Consider the following 24026-nt stretch of genomic DNA (forward strand, 5'->3'; position numbering starts at 1 on the left):
TTGTTTTGGGTTGAAATGCAGTCTATTCGCTATTTTTTCAATCACAATTTATATTACATTTAAAATGAAATTGTAGCTTGTAGCCCAACTAAATTTAGGTGCTCAGTAAACTGTGAAGTTCAGTGGACACCTCATAAGGCAAGTTTTGAGATAAGATAAACTAATTTTCACTTTTATGAAGATATTGTTGCAATGAACTGTGGTGACAGTTTGCCCTGTGTTTCCAGTGTAATGTTGTGAGAAACCAATAATTACCGATCAGGCTATTGGATTATTATTTAGGTTTGTAGATTGTGATGTGATGTGACAGACAGAGCCAGGGTTGTTAGCTGAGAACTGGTACAGTCACTTAGCTTCTCTCACCACCTTGCTAAACCTGTGCCATGACTCTCTACATCTGTCCCTGTCTCATTCCTCTTGAGACCTTCGCTGACTAAGCTTAGCTGTGAACCAGGGTTTGTCATTGTTACAGCTCACCCAGGTGCATGATGGTACACAGCAGTCCTCACAGCAACTGATGTAGGTCACCTCTGTGAACTCATCCAGGCTGTCGGTAGCAGTTCTGAAAACATGCAGTCAGTACAGTCCAAGCAGACCTAAATACTGGAAGGAATACTGAACACTTATCCAAAAATGAAAGACTTTTACAATAATTAATCAAAATACAAAAACTATAATAAATACACCAGGATGCATAATAAATACGTGTTTCTAGTCTTGTTGGGGCATTCCACAAAGCCTCCTCATTACGTAGAGTTTCCCCTATGAGATAAATCTTGTTTGATAAACAACAAATAGGACAAGTGACAACTAGTTTGAGTTTTGTGTTTGTCAATTTTCAATCTTGATCACAAAAACAGAAAATCATCAAAAAATGTATATAATTATGCCCAATACAGTAATAATAGTGCTTATTTTGTGTGTCTTTGGCGTTATACTGTCAGTATTTAGCAGCGTTCGTCCTTTTTGCTTCAAATGAAAGCATGATGAAACTAGTATAATCACCATAGATGCATGTGATGGTGTTGATGACAGGTGAGTGTGCACGTTGCACAGCAACATTTTACAGGTCATTGCACAAGCATTAAGAGTTACTGATCCAGATCCACCAGCCGAACAACATAACTTAGGAACACCTAACTAAGCAGCCTATTGGCATAGAGCCAGAGGACACGCGCTCACAGCCCACAACAACGACCACCACGTGCCTTCTGATGGGCGGTTAAAACTTTTCAACATTAGCGACAAGCTTTTTAAAACTTCTGCCAACGCTACACAACTATACAAAACACATTAAAGACTTCCTTATGTTATCTTTTCGTCTTAATTAGTCCTGTGGGTAGTCTGCTTTGTCACGCTTCCTTGTTTATATTTTTTTCCGAGCCACAAGATTTGTTTCCACACGGGTTACCCCACCCTCTCTGAACCTGTTTGGACACCGCGCTGACCCATGGGAAATGTAGTTCAAACAGTTCGATTAGGCTTGATCCCTCGCAACAAGATATCCCACTCTAAAACTACATTTCCCTTGTACAGTCGGCTTCGCAGTGTTATTAACGGATAACCTGGGCTAGGGCATACTGCAATAACTCTGGAGCTGCTTGTAAACAGCTGCGTCGTCGTTGGGCGCCAAACGCTGGTGAGATTAGTCATTTTTCTCATTTTTTTAAAAGAGGTAGCGACGTTAAGATATTTCTATTGACAATGCATGTTGTCTGTGGCAGTAGTTATATGTTCGGGCGATGGCCAGAGAAGGTACGTTAATAACTAGCCCATTAAGTTACTTAACTCGCTGCGAACCAACGGCTAAATGTCATCATTTAATGTTGTCAGGCGAAGCTAAAGTCATCTTCAGCTGACGGCTGCAGTGTTCACCGTTGGTACCTCTGTTGTTTGCTGTTTTCATTGTCAGGCCGCAGGAGCTGGAGTCACCAGTCAGCTGTTACTGTGGTCCGTCACTTAGAGGTCGCTGTTACTCCTGTTTGTTTGCTGTATAAGTTACAGAAATATTTAAATGGCGAAAACAGTCTCGAGCTCATGACCAGGTAGAGAAGAGTAGTGACTGGACAGGGCGACATGCTGAGCTGCTGCTTGACAATTGATTTGACATCTAACATTTTTATTTGTCTGTAAAGCAACCAGGTGTGGCTCATAGTATTATTCTGTATCTCTGTACACTCAATACTTTGTGTCACTTCGTTTATCTAAAAACAACCTTAAGTTGTTTCCAGTACCTCCCAGTGAGGGAGGCTTTTCCAGTACTCCACACAGTGAAACATTTACAGGCTGCTTGGGCCAGGTTTGCTCGCCCTGCCACCTGTCTTTAAAGACAACAGAAAAGACAACCAGCAGTCTGTTGGTGTACACTTGGTTCTGAATTAGATGTGAGCAGTCCTTATTGGTTAGCATGACACCACACTGTCTGGATAGCAGGATCAGCCCATTCGTTTTCATCAAGCAGATACAGAAAAGTAGAAGCAGATACTTGTATCACTTTCCTGCATTTCAAGGTAAAGTGTCCCAAGTGTTTATTGTCATATGTACAGTTGAAATCAAGTTTCCATGTACAATGAAATGTTTTGCTGTACCTTCCACTCAGAATGAAAGGCAGAAAAGATAAGAAATTCAATATCAGGAGGGATAAAGGGAAAAAATAGGACAACTGTAATATCTCAAGAACACTACATGCATGATATTTTGCAGCAGAACACACCACCTCCAGTGTTTAACCTTATTATCTCTTCTAGATCCCTGTTTATTGCTGACAACTGACAGAAATGTCAGAGACGTCAAGTGATGCAGAGTCGTCCTGTGGCTGGACCATTATTAGTAATGAGGTACAGATCCTTTTTCCTAATTCCTAATCCCATCAGTTTTCATTTGTTGTTGTATAGCTTTTGATATTTTAAGGTGGCAGCAAGTAGAGGAGGCTTTATTACATTGAAGCTATCTGTAATATACAAATTGATCACAACTTTAAGCAAATTGTTGAATATATTGGCACATTTTGGCCTTTCTTCCCAACTCATTCCTGAAACAATTTTCTCTTTTTTTTACTGATGACTAATATCTTAACCTCATATGAGCTGACCTTTGTGATATTGAAATTGAAATTGAAAGGGGCATCCTTAAAAGGCTCAGTCATTCACAAGCAAGGATGGAGCGAGGTTCAACACTTTGTGAAACATATGATTGCATAAAGGATGTTAGTACATGGGCTGAGGGACACTTTGTAAAACCATTGCCAGTAAACACAGTTCATTTGCAAATGATTATATTTGTTTCAATTTAGGTTTTACACAGTGTCCCAACCTTTTTAGAATTGGTTTTGTATCCAAATATACTCTTTTATTACTGAAATCCAGGCTTGGGTTTTGGTTATAAAAAGTGTTTTTGCAAGTATGTTAAATATCTGAAGTTAAAGGAAAAAACAAGCTGGGCTTGTGCAGTTAAAGACTATTTGTACTTATAATTGGTTGTAGTTGCTGTTTTTCCCTTTTCAGAATCAAAATCAGGATTATTGCCAAGTAGGTTTTCGCATACAAGGAAAATAGCCTTGGTGTAATGGTGCATAATAAACATAGTACGAGAAAATATAAATAATACTGCAAGTCAAGAAAATAGGAAATTGACATTAACATGAAAACATAAGGAAAAGGAGAGTCAGTGTCAGAGGGGGTCCTGAGCCTTAATGATGAGGCCAGCTGCAGGTGGGAAGAAACTGTTCTTATGGTATGAGGTTTTGGTCCTGATGGACTGCAGTCTCCTGCCGGAGGAGAATGTCTGAAAAAGTTTATGTCCAGGGTGGGAGGAGTCAGCCACAAGTTTACATGCATGCCTCAGGGTCCCGAAGGAATACAGGTCCTGGAGGGACGGCAGAGTGTAGCCTGTCACCTTCTCGGCAGAGCAGATATTATGCTGTAGTCTGCCCTTGTCCCAGGCAGTGGCAGCAGTGTACCAGATGGTGGTGGAGGAGGTGAGGATGGATGCAATGATTGCAGTGTAGAAGTTTTTCAGCTGCTACAGGAAGTACATCAATTGCTGGACTTACTTGATAAGGGAGCTGTCACGAGAGGTCCTGAGTGATGATGGTGTGCAGGAAGTGGAAGGACTCCACAGTGTAAACTGGAGAGTCACATGATGGAGGTGGGTGGGACTGGGTTCTCTCTGTAATCCACTTAAACTTTAGGAGCTTGACTCATGACTGAGGGTGCTACAGGGAGCAGAACAGAGGGGAAAGGATGCAGCTTTGGAGGATACAGTGCTGAGGGTCTGGGAAGTTCAGACACGTTTACCCAGCTTTCCTGTCAGACAGGAAATCAGTGATCCACCAGCAGGTAGAGTCAGGCACATTCAGCTGGGAGAGCTTGTCCTGCTGCAGAGCCAGGGTGATCGCATTCAGGACAGAGCTGAAGTTCACCAACAGGATTCTGGCTTTGGTTCCTGAGGAGTCCGGTGCTGAAGGATGAAGTAGAGTGCCAGGTTGACGGCGTGTGGCCCAGCAGCTTTGTGTGAGTTTTGCAAAGCTTGTTAACAATCCTCTCCAGGATGGAGAGAGTTGTCCCTGTGGTAGGGGAGGAGGGGGCCACTGAGTAGGGCAGTTGTGGAGATCGAGGCCCAGTTCCTGCTGAGCTGGGGGAGATGGAGCTGGTGAACTTGAGCTCTAGAAGTGACAGTAGAGCTCATTCAGACAGGCACATTAATGGAGTGGGGTGCAGTCAATGCTACAAATCATATTACACAGAAATACTTTAGGCTCTCTTGCTCAGTACTGTATGTCTGCATGTATTGTTTGAATTATTCATACTTATTGAATAATTTAGAAGTTTTTATGAATCTGATAATTCATAAAGATTAATTTCTTCCATCATTCCCAGTTTTAATTTTTGCTTATTATGCTGACAGGGTTCAGATATTGAGACACTCGGATCAGAGGTGGTGGTGGAATATGGAGCCGAGCTGCTAGAGTGCCCTCCAGTGGAGGAAAGAAAGCTGCAGGACACGCAGGCCTCTGCATCTGCTGGTAAAAAAGAATTATGGCCGTCACTGTGCTAACATTTAGTATATGTGACATAATCAAAACAATCATAAGTCACACATTTATCTTAATTTGTATTTATTATATTCTCAGATGAGCCTATTGAAGAGAAGGTTTCTGATTCACTTGATGACACTGTGGCTGAAAAAACCATAGATGAGACACTGTATGCCTCAAAGGTGAGACGGACAAATAACCTGTATAACCTATTCTTTAATGAACCCAGAACCACTTTATTACTGCTCCCTTTGCTTCCATCTTCAATATATTGTATCTTCTCCAGGTCGGAGACAACACCCCAAGGAAACTGCATGTGACTCTGCTGTCCTCCAGCGAACACTCGGACATTGTGACTCTAGGAGACTCGAAGGAGGATGAGCACGTTGAGGTGGACGAAGAGGCAGCAGCCAATGAGGAGTTCTACCTCGGCACCTCCTGCAGCAGCCAGTATGCCTTCACTACTGCAGAGGCAGGTAGGGCTGCAGCAACACACACACACACACACACACACACTGACACACTGAACAGTCCCCATATCTCCTTTAGTTCTTCTTTAGTTAGGCTGACTTTAAGAGTCAACAAAGAGAAATCTGACACATCAACACAAGAACTTTCTTTCTCTGCCTGTTTTCTACATCACCAAAGCAGGTTTGATGTTGAGTCACTGGAAACTACCACAGAGTCTTGTGAACTTAGGCTACCATCTGAGAAGTCAGCTCACTGGAGGCCGCTCTTTTCCAGGTGGCCTGTTTGAAACCGGTGTGAATCTAATATGATGCTAAGCTTGCTCAGCAATGCACAGAACTAATCCTTATCGGTTGCTGACTAGAACATAAGAGCATGTTCACCAAATGTGAAAAAAAACATGTGCGCATGTGTGGGTCTTTGTAGGTCTGGATAAATTAGAGCAGAGGAGTTATTAATTTAAAAAAATGAGGTGACATTCTCCAGTCAGTCATTAGTACTCGCAAATAAGTATGCAATACTTTTTATGGTACACCTGTGTTTCACCTGGTACAGATCATCAAAACAACATCAAGTACCAAATACTAGTAAGAAAAAATTAGCAGTAGTAAAGAAGAAGAAGAAAGAAGAAATATATCATATTCTGTTTTTGCAGCAACCAGATAAGTGACCACACTAACAATTACATATGCATGTATGTATGTAAGTTCATCGTGTGCAGAACCTCCATAAAGAGATACAAACACATATAATCAGTTGGTCACTTGGTTGTTGAGAAGTTGTCGACACACTTGTCTGGGGTAAGGAAACCACAAGACATCAAACGCTGAACATTTGTTTAGATCAATGCCATGTCGCCTTAAATGTTCAGACAAATTTGATGTGCACCTAACTATAACCTAAGTGGCTCCCAACATGCATTACACTTTGCCTTCTTGTTTGCTTTTGTAAGTTGAAGTCACACCTTTGACGTTTACAGCCGCCCATCTCTCACGTTGTAGTCTCGTTAGCGTTGCATGTTTGTATGTAAACAAGCCGATATGCTGTAATTTGGAACTGAATTTCATTTGCCAACCCCACTTTGGTGTGCTTTCTGAGCCTGTTATTTTTGTGTGTAGCTCTTCTTTCTCTTAATTTCTTTTTCCACCATATGATCACCACAACTATAACTTTGTGTATTTTGCTCTAGTTTTCCCAGTGCAGCAGCCTGCAGTGACAAACTCCAGCAGCAGTGAGGATGAGGCAGGACAAGGCAGCAGCACTGTTGTCCGAAGACGGAGGTTGAGGAAGAGTACCACGAGCATTTTGACAGATCCTGAGGAGGAGGCACTGGAGTCTGGCCAGAGTGAGGAGGAGATGGAGGAGGAGGAGGAGGAGGAGGAAGATGAGGGGCAGCAGGAGGAGCAGACAGAAGTTAGACCTGCTGCTGCTCTGGATGTCCGAATGCAAGGCCACGGCAGCAGCATCCTCAACAGGTGTATCCTGATCGCCCTCGTTGTAGCCATCAGCATGGGCTTTGGACACTTCTATGGTAAGAGGTTCACTGCACAACTGGGAGATTTTACTGACATTATACTTTGTTTAAACTTTCCAGTTAGTAGAAATGAACATATTTGGTATTGCTAAAAGATTAACAGTATAGTACCTTCATCTGTGTAGATCAGATAATCCCATTGATTTTCAGAGGGATTCGAGTCTGGTTTTGGCATGGACAGTCTTCCATTGCAGAATTAAAAATGTACTTTGGTCTTGGTCTGTCTAACCATTGTTTCTTTTCACCCGACGCCTTAGTTTGGTCGTAAGAGCAGGAGCAAGACATATATCAGCAGTTTTTGTCTTTGGAGGGAACTATAGTTATTATGTGAACTTTGAGCAGTTTTATACCTGCCCCAGTTTTTCTCCTCATAACTGTGTTTCTGTTTTTTATAAATGTTAGAGACCACTGTAGGAATGCTGCTTCATAACATTTAGCCTTACCTCAACAATGCTTTCTAATGTTGTCTGTAAATCATGTGTTTGGTTTGCAAATCTCACTTGCAGGCACAGTCCAGATTCAAGAAAGACAGAAAACAGTGGAGAAAATCAGAGTGAATGGACTTGATAGTGTGAGAGATCTGCTTTACAGGCATGAGAGAGACCAACCTTTTACAAACCAGGTCAGTGACAACACATGTCACAAGTCAAGCAATAATAAACTGTTTTGCTGCAGACCATACATCACAATAATCATTAACTCATTCTTTACCATGCTTTTGGATTTTGTGACTACGTTTATGCACAATGCTTATTTTGTATTTATTTAGAATTGCTTTATTCTTAAATCATTGTTAAACCAAATATAGAAACCCTGCACTAATTATTATATCCTGCTTGCCATGTCACAACAAATCCTAAAAATCTACCATTTAGTTGAGTCAACACATAAAGAAATAAAGCAGAAACTCTTAACTTTTAATTACAGGTCATTGCTGCAAAAAAGACTTTTTGAGTTTGGCTTTGTTTTATTGTTCGCCTACTTACTGTGAAGCAGAATAATCCATGTTTTTAGTGAACATGATCTGATCACCTTCAACGATTATGACCCACAACTTACATGGACCATAACTTATTTCTTCCCCCCCTCTGTCAGGTTGAGATGAGTGACTTGGACGAGTTGGATGAGCAAAAAGTTATTTCACTACTGACAGAGGTGGTTGAGAAGGTAAAGAAGGAGAACCAGGAGCTCAATGTCAAACAGGTGCACATTCAGGTAACTAAATAATACAAATGCACATTAAATGCAAATGTTATAATAGGAAAAGTGTTTGTTTAATTTTTCTTCTTGCATTTTGTTTCACAGTTGTGCAACAATAATAATGACTCATGTAAACACCATGCAAAGCCATTATTTACCCTCTTTTGTACTTTCTTTTCCCATTCAGGCCCAGAGAGATCACCTGGAAATGTTGCTGAAACAGAAGGCTGAGGAGAGGACGAATATTGAGTTACAGCAGCAGGTGATGACAGCTGAGAACCAACTGCTGAAAAGCTCCCTGGAACGTGAAGAAAAGTCCCTGTCCACCTTAAAGGAGGAGCTGAGAAACCTGCGCTCTAAGATTAGAGAACGGGAGGCGATGGGAGCCGGTGCCGATTCGCTGCTGTCGGAAAACCAGAGGCTGAAAGACCAGCTGGAGGAAGAGAAACGGCTGATCCGAAGCTTCTACGTCCAGAGGGAAGACATGATGGCAGAAGCACAGACACTGAGGAAGAAGCTTGACAAAGAGAGAAAGGTTACAGATGAGCTGAGGAGAGAGTTAAACCTGCTGAGGCGTCGCGTCCCTGGAGTTGGAAAGGAAGCCGGTTCAGAGGCAGAAGAGCTACAGACCCGTCTGATGGAGGTGGAGAAGAGACTGAACTTTGAGCAGCAGCGCTCTGACCTGTGGGAGAGGCTGTATGTGGAAACCAAAGAAGAAAGAGCCAAAGGAGACACAGAGCCAAACGTCAAAAAACCAAAAGAGGGCATGACAGGCAAAATGAAAGAGACACTTGATGCTGTGAAGAACTCCACCAAGGAGTTTGTCCATCACCACAAAGAGCAGATCAAGAAAGCAAAGGAAGCCGTGAAGGAGAACCTGAGGAAGTTTTCAGATTCTGTCAAATTAACTTTCAGAAACTTCAAGGACTCAGCCTCAACATTCATCAACAAAGCCAGAGGTTTTTATGGTAAGAGGAGTGATGAGAAGAACACAAAAGAGTCGTGGCAGCACAGATTCCACAGGCCTCATCATGGACACTCGCACAAATTTGACGACTCCTTCAAAAGCAACTGCAACACTCGAAAATCAGGAGGTAAAGTTCATGAAGATCAAAGTCAAAACACCCACAAGTCCAGCTTGAAAGGATGCGCCGGAGTTTTTGACTGCGCCTATCAGGAGTCCATGAGTCTCTTCAACAGAGCTATGGAGCCGATCAGAGCAGATGAATTTCACCAGCTGCTGCAGAGCTACCTGCAGCAGGAAGTCGACCACTTCCACCACTGGAAAGACCTCGAGATGTTCATCAACAACTTCTTCCACAACGGAGTGTTCATCCACGACCGGATGCTGTTCACAGACTTTGTCAGCGGCGTGGAGGACTATCTGACCGACATGCACGAGTATCACGGACTTGATGACGATGTGTTTGGAGATCTTGATGACTACGTCTACCGGCACTTTTTTGGAGAGGCTTACACAAAAAGCTATGGCCCAAAGTAAGTCTCCCACTGCTGTATTCACGAAGTATCTCACAAGTATAATCAACAGGCAAAAATCAGCATACAAAGAGAAGTCAAAAAGTTTGGACTGATATAAACTTGGTTGTTTTGGGAATAAGACCCCCGTTTTCTTTCATGCTGCAGCTTGTATGAGCTTTTAACACGAGAGTATTTACGGCATTTATGATTTTTGTTTGAATCACACAGCAGGCCGTTTGAAAGACCCAACACAGACTCCAAGGACTCGAGGGCAAAGCATCAACAACGAAAGCAGCAGAGAGCCAGATCTCGACCACACTGTGAACGCAAGTGGAGCCGAGCAGGAAGAAACGCAGACAGGCACATGGCTGATGTGAAAATAGAACTGGGTCCTATGCCGTTTGATCCCAAATACTGATAATATCGCAGCTGGTTTAATATTATAGTTGCAAATTCTATTTTGGGTTGTATTTAGATGCAAAATCTCTTTGTTTTTGTAAGTTTGCACAATGTTAACTTTGTAATGCTACTGAACGTCCTTGATCTGTTTTGTGTTTGTTGAAGTAGTGGCTATTAGGTTTGAGTGAAAGATGTGGCATTTTTACATCATCCCTACATTTGTAACATGAGAAGTTCATTTATCAGTTTACACGTGTGTAAATGAAACAGTTATATTTTGGCCTGCAAGTTATGAACCTGATGAAGGTTTCCTGCTGAAACACCACTGATACTCATCCATTGAGTATCAGTTTTGTTGTTTCAAAATACGCATAAAAATATTGTGAAGAAAATTTTTATTGGGAGCCGAACTATAAAAAAGGACATGCTACATTTTGGATGTTGCCATGTACAGTCATGTAGTTGTTTTAATTTGCTGCTACAGGTTCTGTGTGACAGGGTTGTAATTTGCTTTCAGATTTAAAATGCAGCTTTCTAACATTCCACGTTGAGCTTTTTTTAACCGGAACTGGCAGTTTTATTTACTGTGCATGTCTTGGAAAGGACTGGAAAAATAATGTCACTCTAAATTTAGTTGTGAATAATAAAAAAGAACACATTTGACACATGTAACAAGTGATATTTAAAAAAAATTAAATGAGTTTAAAATGTTTATTTGAGCACTAAATCCACAGGTGACCTTGTCATTGAGGAAAGAAAATTGCCATTGTTCCAATGTTTGTCAGTGCCTTTAATAAATAAAGATGCTTCCTCTGACTTTCCCCAGGACAATGAGTATGAAATATCTGAAGATCATTATGTACAAATACACAATACTATACAAGATACAGAACCAGGTGAAAATCCTCTATCCTTCTCCTCTAGTGGAGAAATGTTTGAGTGTGTGTGATCCTCTAGCCTGAAGGTACTTGGAGATTATTTTTCATTAGATATTGGAGGGATGGCAGATTGCAACAGATCACCTTCTAGGTGAAGTGAGTGACGCACTGCAGTCTGCCCTTGTCCTTGGCAGTCGCAGCTGTGTTGCAGATGGTGATGGAGGAGGTGAGGAGATGCGCCTGTGCGGGTGGTGTCATCCACAAACTTTCGAGGCTTGACTGATAACAAGGTGCAAGGGTGCCGCGTGGCACCCCCTGTAAGTCAAGAAGTCAGTTACAGCTCCTGCATTTTGGATATTGCAATAGGCAATATTACCATTTGGATAATTGTTAGATCAATTGTTAAGCCTCTATCTGCATTAGAGACAGAATATTTTATATATTCATATAGTTATTAAATGGGTATGACCCACAATCAGTTATGAAAGGATTACATTTCAAAAATGAAGTGTCCTCATTTGAATGCTCACTCTACAAACAATTGAGTCAGTTTCAAAATCACCTAATGAATACTTACTGCCATTCAATGTGAACATGTTGTACTGTTGATGCTGGGAATTCATTTCTTTTCGTACTGCCCATTTAAAAAACTAGAAATTACCACTAAAAGCTCATCCTGTGTCCAGTTTCTCCTTCTCCTTTAGAAAAACAGAAAGTCTCTCAATTAACTGAATAGAGGTCCACTTGACTGTCAAGTAAATAATCAGTTGCATTAATCTTTCCCTGTCTATGTAGCGCATGATTACCCCAGCGACTGATCTTTTCTTGTGTATAACATCATTAGGTTGTTAATACTGGTGCATCAAGGCATAACCTATGGCTCAGGCCCCCTTCAGGACCAACAGATTAATGTGTGTCTGTTCACAGTTATTGTCTACATGGCCACTGTATTTAATTGACTGGGCATAACCGCATGTATCTTCCACACAATAAGATACATGCGCACACGTTTATACAGCAAAATACACAAACAGTACACAACAGCACATCTCTCTCCTTTCTGCTGTTGTTTTGTTTCCTTTGCAGCAAATTAGTCACTCAGTACTGCAAAGTCACTGCAAACCAACCAACCAACCAACCAACCAACCAACCCCACACACACACACACACACACACACTTTCTCTCTCCCTAGAGAAGAAGCCAAGCTTCCTGCTCTTTGTTCTGGCAGAACAGAATATCCGGAGGGGAAGGGGAAGTGACATCACTGTACCAGGCCCAATCAGCTAGTTCTGGCTGGAGGAGCCAAACAAGCACAAGCAGGCAGACATGCACAGATAACCAGAGGCCCATTCACTGATGAGAAACCTTATTAACACAACTTTCCAGAAGAAGAGAAAGAGCGAGGAAAAAATGCAACTAAGTTCCCATGAAGTGAGAGAGGAAGTGCGCGCACACACACACACACACACACACACAGTCAGTCAGTCAGTCCCACAGTGTGAGGTGTTGGGCAAGCCTGCTCCCTCAACATGTTTGAATAAAAAGACAACATCTAATGAAGATGAATTTGATTATAACAGGAGGAGGTTTAAGAAAGTAAGAGAGGTTTATTTTAACATTCAAGACAACTGGAGACAACCAGACCTGCATCCTGCCCCACTGTACATGTGACACTGAAAAGCTCCAGGTATCCACCACCTGGTAATAAGCGTGCTGCAGTCTCAGCTGGGCATTTTTCTGTTAATTCAAATCAAACTATAAATATGTTTGCATGTACAATCATGCAGTTGCTTTAAATTGCTGCTACAAAGACAGGTTTGTGTGTGACAGGGTTGTAATTTGCTTTCAGAGTTAAAACAGCTTTCTAACATTCTCCCTCAAGCTTGTTTTAACTGGCCCTGGCAGTTTTATTTGTTTCACTGACATGTGTTAGAAATAAATGACTGTAAGTGTAAGGTCACACCAAATACAGTTTTGAATAATAAAAAACAAAACACATTTGAGACATCTGATGAGTGAAATTTAAAAAAAAAAACATCTACAGTTTAAAATGTTTAGGTAGTAAATCCGTATCTTGTGACGTTGTCATTAAGGACAGAAGGCTGCCGTTGCTGCAGTGTTTGTCAGCGTCTCTCATAAATAAAGATGCTTCCTCCAACTTTTCCCTCAGGAAAATGAGTGTGAAATATTTCTGCTGTCCTCACAAACTTATTCCCTTGCAAAAACACAGATACGTCCTGCAACAAAAAACACATATTAAAAGTTTAGACACTTAAAGTCTGATAGTTTTCTGTTGCATAGAGAAATATCTATATACGAGTATCTTACCCTCTCCAAGACATCAAACAAAACCAGATGGGTGGGCAGAGAAGATTTGTATGGGAATGAAGTCCTGAGCCAGTGAAGAGGGTCCTCGTAGAATCGGTCAGCTTCATCGACGTAACCCTCCTCTCCCAGATCTGGAGGGCACTCGAGAAACCTCATCTTCATCGGGCAGTGGACGTGGCTGCAGTGACAGTGAGTACAGTCACGAGTCAGTAGGAAGTTTCTGAGTGTTGTTTTGTACAGGTATGTTGGAAGTTTGCCGTTTCACTCAGCCGGTATCAAGTTATTAAAGATAACACAAATCAATATTCAGACATCAGTAGTCAGGCTGGACGTTGAGGCTCCATAATAACAAAATAATTCAGGATCTTATTTAGTTATTCTTTGATTGAAATTTCCTGATATAATCTACAATATTGAATTTTACTTTCTATACAGGCAAAGGTCTTGAACAGTTGCTTTTATTGAGACACACTGGTGCATTAAAGGTCCAGCGTGCAGGAATTGGTGGTATCTGGTGTTGAGGTTGCAGATTGTATCCTCACCCCTCACCTCAGCCCTTCCCTACAGCAACCACACAGTAGCAGGCCGTTACTTTGCAGCCCAGTGATTTCTTGTTGTTGGTTGTCAGGCACATCACCTGCTTCCACATATTTTGTTAATACAAGTGCTGCAGTTAATGTTTACTGAGGATCAGGACAATTTAACACTGTTAAAGCTGAGAGAAAAAGAGTCACGTCTTAATTTTTTGTTAGATCAACCAATAAAGAACAAAAACGCATTTTTATTCCAGGGAAAAAAGTCAACATGGCAGAACATTGATCTCATTGCATTGATCAATTGCCTCAGAATTATGAGTGTATAGCTTTCCGCTCCTTTCTTTGATAAGAATAACCTCATCACCATTCAGATCCCATCATGCAGCTCATCACCTGCAGACTGTCCCTCAGGTGTGGTAAATGGACTGTATTTATATATTATTACGAGGTATACCGTACCTGTAAAAAGGCGTCGAGTGGCAGGGCATGAGGAAGAGGACGTCTGGCTGCGGGAGACTGGAGACACTGCTGACATCACAAAGTGTCTGCAGATGACTCATGACATCCAGAGTCCCTCGCTGATGGATCAGACCGGTGTACAGCGCTGCAACCAGGTTGCTCACTAACAAGATGATCGCAGCCGCTCGTCGCCCCGCTTTCAAATTAGCCAAAGATATCCCTGTGGTAGAAGGAGTATTAGAACACACGTCTGGCTGTTCATCAGCATGAAAAAATGTTTGATGTGAAATTGAGAACTCACCACAGAAGACCATACAGAATGGCAGCACAGGATAGATGAACCTGAACTCCTTGTGAGGAAGCAAACTGAAGCGAAGGATCAAACATGTCAGTTTTTCTGCCGACGACCATAAAATCGTCATGACAGACCAGGACCCACATTCATCAAACTGCTAAAGGTGAAACCCAATGGAGGTTTTGGCCACTAGGGGCGCTATAGGCAAATAGTTTCACACAATTCCGTTAATTACAGGTGGCAGCAACACGGCAAGAATCATAGCAATGCACCAGCAACGGCAGTTCAGAAGGAGACTGCCAGTATGCAAGTATGGATGGAAACAAAACAGGTTTCAAAACGGTCAAAAACATCAGCTTTGTACATTTCATGAGGAAGGAAATTAATTCTCAACATGTTTGTTAGACCATCAAAGATACAAACAACATTTGAGTTAAATCCTTGCTTCCGATTATTATTTTGTTTACTTCTATGTTAGATAAATACGGGCCCATGAATGTGAACACAGACTTTTACCTGTAAACCATGAGCGTCCAGGTGACGGCTGCCAGCAGAATCTTATATCTTTTGTAGGCGATGGTGCACCCATGAAGAAAGAGAGGAAGATGAGGGCCGATGACAACGGCGAACCCCTGAGTGAAGTACCAGTGCCACGGATGAGAGCCATAAAAATCAGCCACACTGTAGAAGATGTTGAATTTCAGGAAGTTGAACTGCACCATGGTCCACTGAAAAACAGAGAGAAACTGTTACAACCCTGATTCAGAGAAAGTTGTCACTGTAAAAAATAAATAAAACAGAATGTGATAACTTGCTGATCCTTTTTGACATATACTCAAATGAAAAAAGCACAAAGACAATATATTTAATGTTTTACCTCGTCAGCTCCATTGATTTTTGTAAATATCTGCTTATTCTGAATTTGATGCAGCAACATGTTTAAAGCAAGTTGGACAGGAACAACTAAAGACTGGGAAAGTTGTGGAACGCTCCAAAAACACCTGTTTGGAACATTCCACAGGTAAGCAGGTTGATTGGTAACAGGTGATAGTATCATGATTGGGTATGAAAGGAGCATCCTGGAAAGGCTCAGTCGTTCACAAGCGAGGATGGAGCAAGGTTCACCACTTTGTGAACACATGATTGGATAAAGGATGTTAATACATGGTCTCAGGAACACTTTGTAAAACTGACATCGTAACAGTTAATCTGTGAATGACTGCATTGTGTTTTTATTTGTGTTTTACACAGTGACTTTTTTGGAATCGGGTTGTACATTTGACTTAACAAAGAGCAAATCACATGGATTTAATGTTTCACCTTTTCATAGAATATGCAGTCGATCACTGTTGAAATCATAACAGCCACAGCTCTGGAAATGAGGGAAAAAAACATGTGATTTACTTGTTATTATGCAATAGAGACATGAGGATGAAATACAGATCAAATTAGTGGGAGATTAAAAGTTCAGACCCTATAGGAATGAATGTATGAGTGATGAGGCTCAGTTTGTTGTCTTCCCGCCAGAAATGGTAGATCAGCAGAGGAAACCAGACGATCAGGGCTGTCGGTCGCACGATGACAGCCAAGGCCACCAGGGTCAAATATTTTTTGCTGGAAAAACATCAACAATGTGTCTGTAAATAATCTATCTTTAGAGGTGAGATTTGTTAAGAAAGAGAAAATGGAAAGATGTGATGAGTCAAGACCTGTTGTGCGTGTTGGACCCAGGGAGGGGGAAGTAAAACAGAGCCAGACAGGTGATGGTGGTCTCCATGCTGTTGGTCAGAGTCCTGGTGCAGCAGTACCACGAGAACCACGAGCACAGATGGCAGAAGAACTAGAGAACAGGACAAGAAGAAACAGTGAGGCAAGTGGTGACATGAGAAGTGAACCGGCATGAAGCAAGTCTTTGAATAAAGTGTTGTGATCTGATCCAGCCCCAAGGTAAACTCCTCACCGTCCATGTTGCAACATCACGACTTTCCAAAGTTCGGATCAGGAAGAAGAATTTTTCATCTGCAAACGCAGCCAGGAGTGCTTGAATTACTCGTGGAAGCCATATCTGCAGAACGAACTAGATCAGGATTAGCAAAACAAAGTGACTGTAGGAAATGTATTTGCTCAAAGATGTGCCAATGCAAAATTGTCTGAATAGAAGACATGTGAACTCGCCAGGAGGTAGACAGAGTCGAAGTTTATGAGGTGTAATATCTTGTATATGAATGCAAAGAGGAGTGGATAGGAGAATCCTCTAATTCCTGCCTTCCATTCCCAGGTCAGATACCCATAAGTCACATTGTTAAGGTTGGAATAGCAGAAAATAATCTAAGAATAATTAAAAATAATATCGAGCTACTTGTCTCAGCTTCACAGATGTCAAGAGTTGCTTGTTGTGTTGCTGCACAGTAAGAAATAAAAGAACCAGAAACCGTTACAAGTCACAGGAACAATGGAGATCAACAATGTTGTTCATCATTATTTATTAAAACATTTGGAATTTATAAGTTATTGAGAAAAATACACATGAGCATTTTCCTTTTAGCACCATTCCTACACTGTCAGTCTATTGCTGTTATTAATAAAAATAATAATAATCCACAGTGGTCCAGTCACACAGCTGCGGATGTTAATGTCAAAGGATATTTGAAGACCATCCGATGGGAGACCTCCACAGACTGCCAGTACTCATCAGGGACGAAGCTGGTCTGAACCAGGAAGCAGTTGATCAGTCTGAATATCAGACAAAACACAACAACTCTGGCTCTCAGCACATCTGTGGAGTTAAGAATCACTTCACATTAGTAACATCTCATTTTTATCATCACAGCACACTGGTTTGGTCACCATTACTTCAATCTTGTGTTTGTTTACCCCCAGAAATGAAAAACCACATGTTTCAGGACCCACCGTTGTTCAGAAGAGATTCATCTTCTTTTGCGTACAGTTGGGATTTTCGTTTCCTCAGTTTCACATCTTCGACTTTATTCCCAAAATTCAGACGTGGTCGGAGGTTCTCCATCATGACATTTTGTCTTTTGATTTGCCTGCACAATCTGCTGCCTCAACAGTACACCTGTCAGGATGTTGAGACAGGTGTGTTCAGTCAGATTCAGAAGCTGAGTGAACTCTTCAACACAAGGAATCAGACACAATTCACTTTAGATACGAAATTAACATAAGCTCTTTGGTCAGGTGCTACAGGAGAACAACCTGCATATTCTCTCCGTTTATTTAACCAATTGTATTAAACTGTTACAACTGCACGTCTGTGGATTCATATTAACTTCAGTGAGCACGGCTGAACTCTGCTCATAGGTTTTAGCTGCGCTTCCGCATTCATACTGACTTCCGGCGAAAGTTATTTCACGACTTCAAAATAAAAGTTCCACATTCTAAGCACGTTTATTGTGATGAGTCTCATTTGGTTAAATTGCTTCACTCATGTTACGTCACCACCCAAAATATACTTACAATAGCTCCACTTCAACCAACTGCAACAGTAAAATATTGCTTTTACATTAGGCCGAATGCATGTGCAGTAGTTATCTAATGATATAATTGATATTAGTGTAACAGTCAAAGGGGGCACTTTTCTTTTCTACATTTACTTTTGAAACTTTAAATCAGTCTCCTGATAATACTTAAATACTCTTACTTAAGTAACATTTTCAGTGCAGGATATTCATAATTTTTAACAGAATATTTTTAGGGTGTGGTATTAGTACTTTTATTTTATGTAATGAATACTTCCTCCACCACTGCCTCAATGGTTCGTGTCACCTCCACTAGGTGGCGAACTGTAGCTTTTCGCTGTCCTGACTGAGTTCAGAGTAGGAGAAGAAGAATGCTAGCCTACATACAAGTGTTATTGGAGTCCTTGTAGTTGTAGCTTGTGTTTTTACATCTGTGTTCTCCTGACCGTCTGTGTTTGATTACAGACACTTCGAACAAACCGCTTCCTCGGTGAGTTGTGAATGTTACAGAATAGAACTTTTGTATACCAGCTGAAATGTTATATTTGAGTTGGTATTCAGCTAGCTACATGGCTAGGACACGGTCAAGCCATCAGACCCTTTGCCATTATGTTACGTCTGGATTTTTCAAAATAAGACTCACAAAAATGTATTTACTTCTTATTGGAAATAGTTCTTAAGTGAGGGAGAAGATAACTTTTCTCACTGCACAGTGGTTTACATGGCCATACAAACTTTAGATTTTTGGCAGTGTACTGATCGTTGTCCACACCAAGTGTATCTATCTAGTGCAAAATGTCAATGTTTGATAAATGACTTCATTATACCTATCAATATCAGCGACTTTTTTCAGATGCCATCGAGAATAATGTGTAGCTGCTAATCTCATCTAATTGGCCTTTTTCCACATCATATAAACAACCCTCATTCAGATATAGGACATATACAGGGGTAGACTCCTAATGATGCATGTCACATAGCCTAGCACACAGTTTTTAGTCTCAGCTTCAGCCAGCCTTGGATTTTTCTTGATATGAGTTGTGGAATACGCTCATTGGCAAATTTGGACAAATTTTCATGAAAGGAAGCACCAGTACATGAAAATCTGCCTCACACTCTGGGGACTAGTTGAGGAGGGTATGGGAGGTGTTGGAATTCATGGTGGTGATTAAAAGATATCTGGGGTGCCCCGGTAGCTCATCAGGTACAGTACATACCATGTGTTAAGGCACACCTTGACGCAGTGACACGAGTTTGATTCCAGCAAATAACAAAAGGAAAAAAGGGAAAAAAAGAAAAAATGTACAAGTACAGTCTTGCATGGACCTGGTCCTGCGAAAAGACACCAGACTTTTGATCTGAATCTACCCTCCCTCTGACTTAGGGGGTCTTGTGGCTCATTGGGGACTTTTTACTATGAAAATGTTGAAATTTATGCAGAAATACTATGTGGTGCTATGTATCCAGCACAGCCAGCAATACAGCAGTTAGCTCGCACCATAGCTGCAAGTTACAGCATGCCTAAAATTTTGCAAGAACATGTAACATTCAACAGAACACAGGAGGTGCAAAATGATTTAAAAAAAACAACAACCAAAGTCTTAGAGTATAATAAAAGTGTCTCCATAAAGTGTTTTGGGTGACACCACTTTACTTTTCTTTCAGGATCATCTTGTGTCTCAACATTTAGATTTCGTATTAAAAGTCATGTTTGGAAGAAGAATACCCTTCACACAGATGGCCTTGGTTGCACTGCTTGGAGTTGGTGGTGGTATTTATATCTACAAACCTTATTTCGAGCCTGTGAAGACCCCAGGACAGCAAAACCAGGATGTGCCAAAGAAACAGAGTGAAACAGACAACTCATCACAATGACTCCCAGGAAATACTTTACAGACAGAAGCCAGAGGAATCACGTCAGAGGCTGCTGGACTGTCAGAGCTGGAGGCCGAGCTAAAGACAAGACCAGCATGGATAATTACAGGCTTATTTGGGTTCTTTGTGTGGTTGTTAATGTGCAAAAATAAAATATGTAATCATTTGAACTCCTGAAATTTCATCTGTCTCAAAAGGATGTGTGTCAAAGTTTCACACGTCATTATACCAAAGAATATATATATACATATATATATATACATACATATATATATATATATACACACATATATACATATATACACATATATACATATATATATACGTATATATATACGTATATATATATACATATATACGTATATATGTATACATATATATATATATGCATATATATATATACACCACCAATGAAGAAGAACATACATGTCTATATACAAGTAAAATGTTGTGAAAGTTGTAAACTTATGTTGCACATTGGCAAAAAAAAAAAAGCATATTTACTAGAGCTCTGAGTCTAAATATGTCATCCAACATTGCTTAAAGTGCTGTAAAGCTCCTGCTGAGGCCTGTGATGAGACTGTGATGTTCATTATACACCGTCATGTTTGTATGAGTGCCAGGACCTCAGAATCAGAGTCAGAATACTTTATTGATCCCTGAGGAAAAAATGGGTCAGTTTGGGCTCCCATGCCTGATTCACAATGATTGTTTTCCCCTCATGGATTTACATTTACAGCCTTAAAATAGTTCACATTTTGTCCTAAAACATGAAATACATTCATATCTGAATTGTGAAGTTATACACAATTCAGACATTACAGCATAAATCTATCTGGCAGAGGGGAAAGAAGTATTCAAATCCCTCACTTAAGTAATTGTACCAATAAAACAGTTTCAAAATACTGCATTAAAAGTCCTTAATTCAAAATCCTACTTAATTTAAGTACATAAAAGTATTTCCAAATTACCAACAAAAGAGTCAGATCTCTGTGTGCACAGTTTCATTCAACAGCTTTTGAAACAGGTTTAATGGTCTCCCTGCAGAGAAAATACTTACATGTGATTTAGGTGGGATTGAAGATGAAGTCAGTTTCATGACTTTGTGTTCATTCTATCTTTTTAGTAGAATGTCCTTCTTCATTTCAGCCCTGCTGGGGGATGATTCTAACAAAACTTGATGAAATTATCCTTTTTTCTAGCAGAATTTATTTGTCAAGTTTGAGAAAAAAAAATCACTGCTCTTTGTTGGCAGTGAGTAGTCAGAAATTGTGAAAGAAACTATTTCACCACTGCAACAGTTCGGCTGTCTTATAAGCCCATGTGAGCTGGGCACTTGCACGTGCATGACACAATAAATGACATGATCATCAGTGAAGTGTGCTTTAAGTATCAAAGTAGTTATTCTAGTGTAAAAATAGCTCTATGGCTGATATAATGTATAATACATCAATTGATTGTTAATGCTGATAGATAAATAGCATTTTGCTTTTGTAGCTGGTGAGATTGAGCTAGTTTTAACTACTTTATATAAAACTAAGTAGCTCAGTCCTCTGGTGGAGAACTCAAGGTTTGGGTTTCCTTCAAAAGGCCATAGCATAAATCTGGTGAGGTGTGAGATGGAAGGAAGAAAGAACTTCAGATACACATGTTTGTACTTGTTTGTATGGACTTTGGGTGGAATCTTCATTTGTGAAATGCTGGATACATTTATGTCTTTGGGCTTCAAGTAGCTATAAAATAAATAAACCATCTGAGAAGTTTAGAGGTGTAACTGATATCACGGTGATGAAATGTAGCAGTAGTGGAAGTACTCAACAGCAGTGATACCAAAGTGTAGAAATACTCTCCTACAAGTAAAAGTCCAGCAATTTTACATAAGGAAAAGTACAAAAGTTTTAGCATCAAAATATATTTTAAAAGTGAAAGTTTTCATTATGCAGAATGGCCCATTTCATAGTATTGCATTATGTTATTGGGTTATAATAATTGATTCATTAATATGTATGTAATAACTTTAATGTTGGTACAGGTGGGCCTAATTTGAATTCATTTATATACTGGGTATGGATAGCTTGTGAATTTATCCTCAGGGTGATTTCTGAGGATAAAATCTTCTTTATCCTGTAATAATACATCAAAATTTATTTGTTGATGTGATTGTCTTAATCTGAATTTGTAAAGTAACTAGTATGTTATGTTGTATTATGTTAAACTCAATATTTCCCTCTGAAATGTAGTGGAGTCCAAGTATAAAGAAATGGAAAATATACACACACAAGTGGATTACAATTACTACAATAATTATGTACACTGCTCCAAAAAATAAAGGGAACACTTAAACAACACAAAGTAACTCCAAGTCAATCACACTTCTGTGAAATCAAAGAGTCCACTTAGGAAGCAACACTGATTGACAATCAGTTTCACATGCTGTTGTGCAAATGGAATAGACAACAGGTAGAAATTATAGGCAATTAGCAAGACACCCCCAATAAAGGAGTGGTTCTGCAGGTGGTGACCACAGACCACTTCTCAGTTCCTATGCTTTCTGGCTGATGTTTTGGTCACTTTTGAATGCTGGCGGTGCTTTCAATCAAGTGGTAGCATGAGACGGAGTCTACAACCCACACAAGTGGCTCAGGTAGTGCAGCTCATCCAGGATGGCACAGCAATGTGAGCTGTGGCAGGAAGGTTGGCTGTGTCTGTCAGCGTAGTGTCCAGAGTATGACAGCGCTACCAGGAGACAGGCCAGTACATCAGGAGATGTGGAGGAGGCTGTAAAAGGGCAACAACGCAGCAGCAGGACAGCAACCTCTGCCTTTGTGCATGGAGGAACAGGAGGAGCACTGCCAGAGCCCTGCAACATAACCTCCAGCAGGCCACAAATGCTCAAACAGTGTCTGCTCAAACAGTCAGAAACAGACTCCATGAGGGTGGTTTGAGGGCCCGAAGTCCACAGGTGGGGGTTGTGTTTACAGCCCAACACCGTGCAGGACGTTTGGCATTTGCCAGAGAACACCAAGATTGGCAAATTTGCCACTGGCTCCCTGTGCTCTTCGCAGATGAAAGTAGGTTCACACTGAGCACATGTGACAGACGTGACAGAGTCTGGAGACTCCGTTCTGCTGCCTGCAACATCCTCCAGCATGACCGGTTTGGCAGTGGGTCAGTAATGGTGTGGTGTAATGTGTGCCCTCCATGTGCTCGCCAGAGGTAGCCTGACTGCCATTAGGTACCGAGATGAGATCCTCAGACCCCTTGTGAGACCATATGCTGGTGCGGTTGGCCCTGGGTTCCTCCTAATGCAAGACAATGCTAGACCTCATGTGGCTAGAGTGTGTCAGCAGTTCCTGCAAGACGAAGGCATTGATGCTATGGACTGGCCCCCCCTTTCCCCAGACCTGAATCCAACTGAGCATGTCTGGGACATCATGTCTCGCTCCATCCACCAACACCACTTTGCACCACAGACTGTCCAGGAGTTGGCTGATGCTTTAGTCCAGGTCTGGGAGAAGATCCCTCAGGAGACCATCCGCCACCTCATCAGGAGCATACCCAGGCGTTGTAGGGAGGTCATACAGGCACGTGGAGGCCACACACACTACTGAGCCTCATTTTGACTTGTTTGAAGGACATTACATCAAACTTGGATCAGCCTGTAGTCTGCTTTTCCACTTTAATTTTGAGTGTGACTCCAAATCCAGACCCCATGGATTAATACATTTAATTTCCATTGATATTTTTGTGTGATGTGGTTGTCAGCACATGCAACTATGTAAAGAACAAAATATTTAATAAGAATATTTCATTTATTTAGATTTAGGATGTGTTATTTTAGTGATCCCTTTATAGTAGTTACTTTCCTCCACTGAAATGTACTTACTTACTTTGCTCATTGTAACTATAGCTGTCAGATAAACGCAGTGGAAATAAAGAGTACAAGATTTCCCTCTGAAATGTGTTGCAGTAAAAGTATTAGGTAGCATGAAGTAGAAATACTCAAGCATAGTACTTTGAGCATCTTAAATGTACCTACTAAATGCTGCCTCTTTGCTCATTT

At 40.9% G+C, this 24026-nt stretch overlaps 3 protein-coding genes across 6 annotated transcripts; 2 read left to right on the forward strand and 1 right to left on the reverse strand.

Moving 5' to 3' along the window:
• The first annotated feature begins 1557 nt into the window (after positions 1–1557).
• On the forward strand, positions 1558–10931 carry ccpg1 (cell cycle progression 1). 4 transcript variants are annotated; one of them, XM_041942850.1, is made up of 11 exons: positions 1558–1639; positions 2748–2837; positions 4906–5023; positions 5132–5217; positions 5322–5511; positions 5684–5779; positions 6693–7034; positions 7544–7659; positions 8133–8252; positions 8425–9734; positions 9945–10931. In XM_041942850.1, exons 2-11 carry the CDS (start codon positions 2778–2780, stop codon positions 10132–10134), a joined length of 2628 nt encoding a protein of 875 aa, XP_041798784.1. In that variant the 5' UTR covers positions 1558–1639; positions 2748–2777; the 3' UTR covers positions 10135–10931. The 4 variants fall into 4 exon arrangements, with proteins under 4 accessions (XP_041798784.1, XP_041798800.1, XP_041798809.1 ...); XM_041942866.1 differs by having other exon boundaries at positions 5687–5779; XM_041942858.1 differs by lacking the exon at positions 1558–1639 and adding an exon at positions 1745–1965.
• Positions 10932–12171: 1240 nt separating this feature from the next.
• Positions 12172–17928, reverse strand: pigb (phosphatidylinositol glycan anchor biosynthesis, class B). Its single transcript, XM_041938430.1, has 12 exons — positions 17523–17928; positions 17259–17388; positions 16788–16905; positions 16573–16677; positions 16322–16452; positions 16086–16226; positions 15933–15984; positions 15129–15340; positions 14619–14683; positions 14318–14537; positions 13323–13500; positions 12172–13231 (listed from the first exon to the last, which is right to left on the reverse strand). The coding sequence occupies exons 1-12, from the start codon at positions 17635–17637 to the stop codon at positions 13118–13120; spliced, it is 1581 nt and encodes a 526-aa protein (XP_041794364.1). The 5' UTR covers positions 17638–17928; the 3' UTR covers positions 12172–13117.
• Positions 17929–18451: 523 nt separating this feature from the next.
• LOC121610661 (protein PIGBOS1) lies at positions 18452–20191 on the forward strand. The gene is made up of 2 exons (XM_041942886.1): positions 18452–18578; positions 19754–20191. Exon 2 carries the CDS (start codon positions 19796–19798, stop codon positions 19961–19963), a length of 168 nt encoding a protein of 55 aa, XP_041798820.1. The 5' UTR covers positions 18452–18578; positions 19754–19795; the 3' UTR covers positions 19964–20191.
• Positions 20192–24026: the final 3835 nt, after the last annotated feature.

This window comes from Chelmon rostratus, chromosome 1 (assembly GCF_017976325.1).
Source record: "Chelmon rostratus isolate fCheRos1 chromosome 1, fCheRos1.pri, whole genome shotgun sequence".
In the NCBI taxonomy this organism is placed as follows: domain Eukaryota; kingdom Metazoa; phylum Chordata; class Actinopteri; order Chaetodontiformes; family Chaetodontidae; genus Chelmon; species Chelmon rostratus.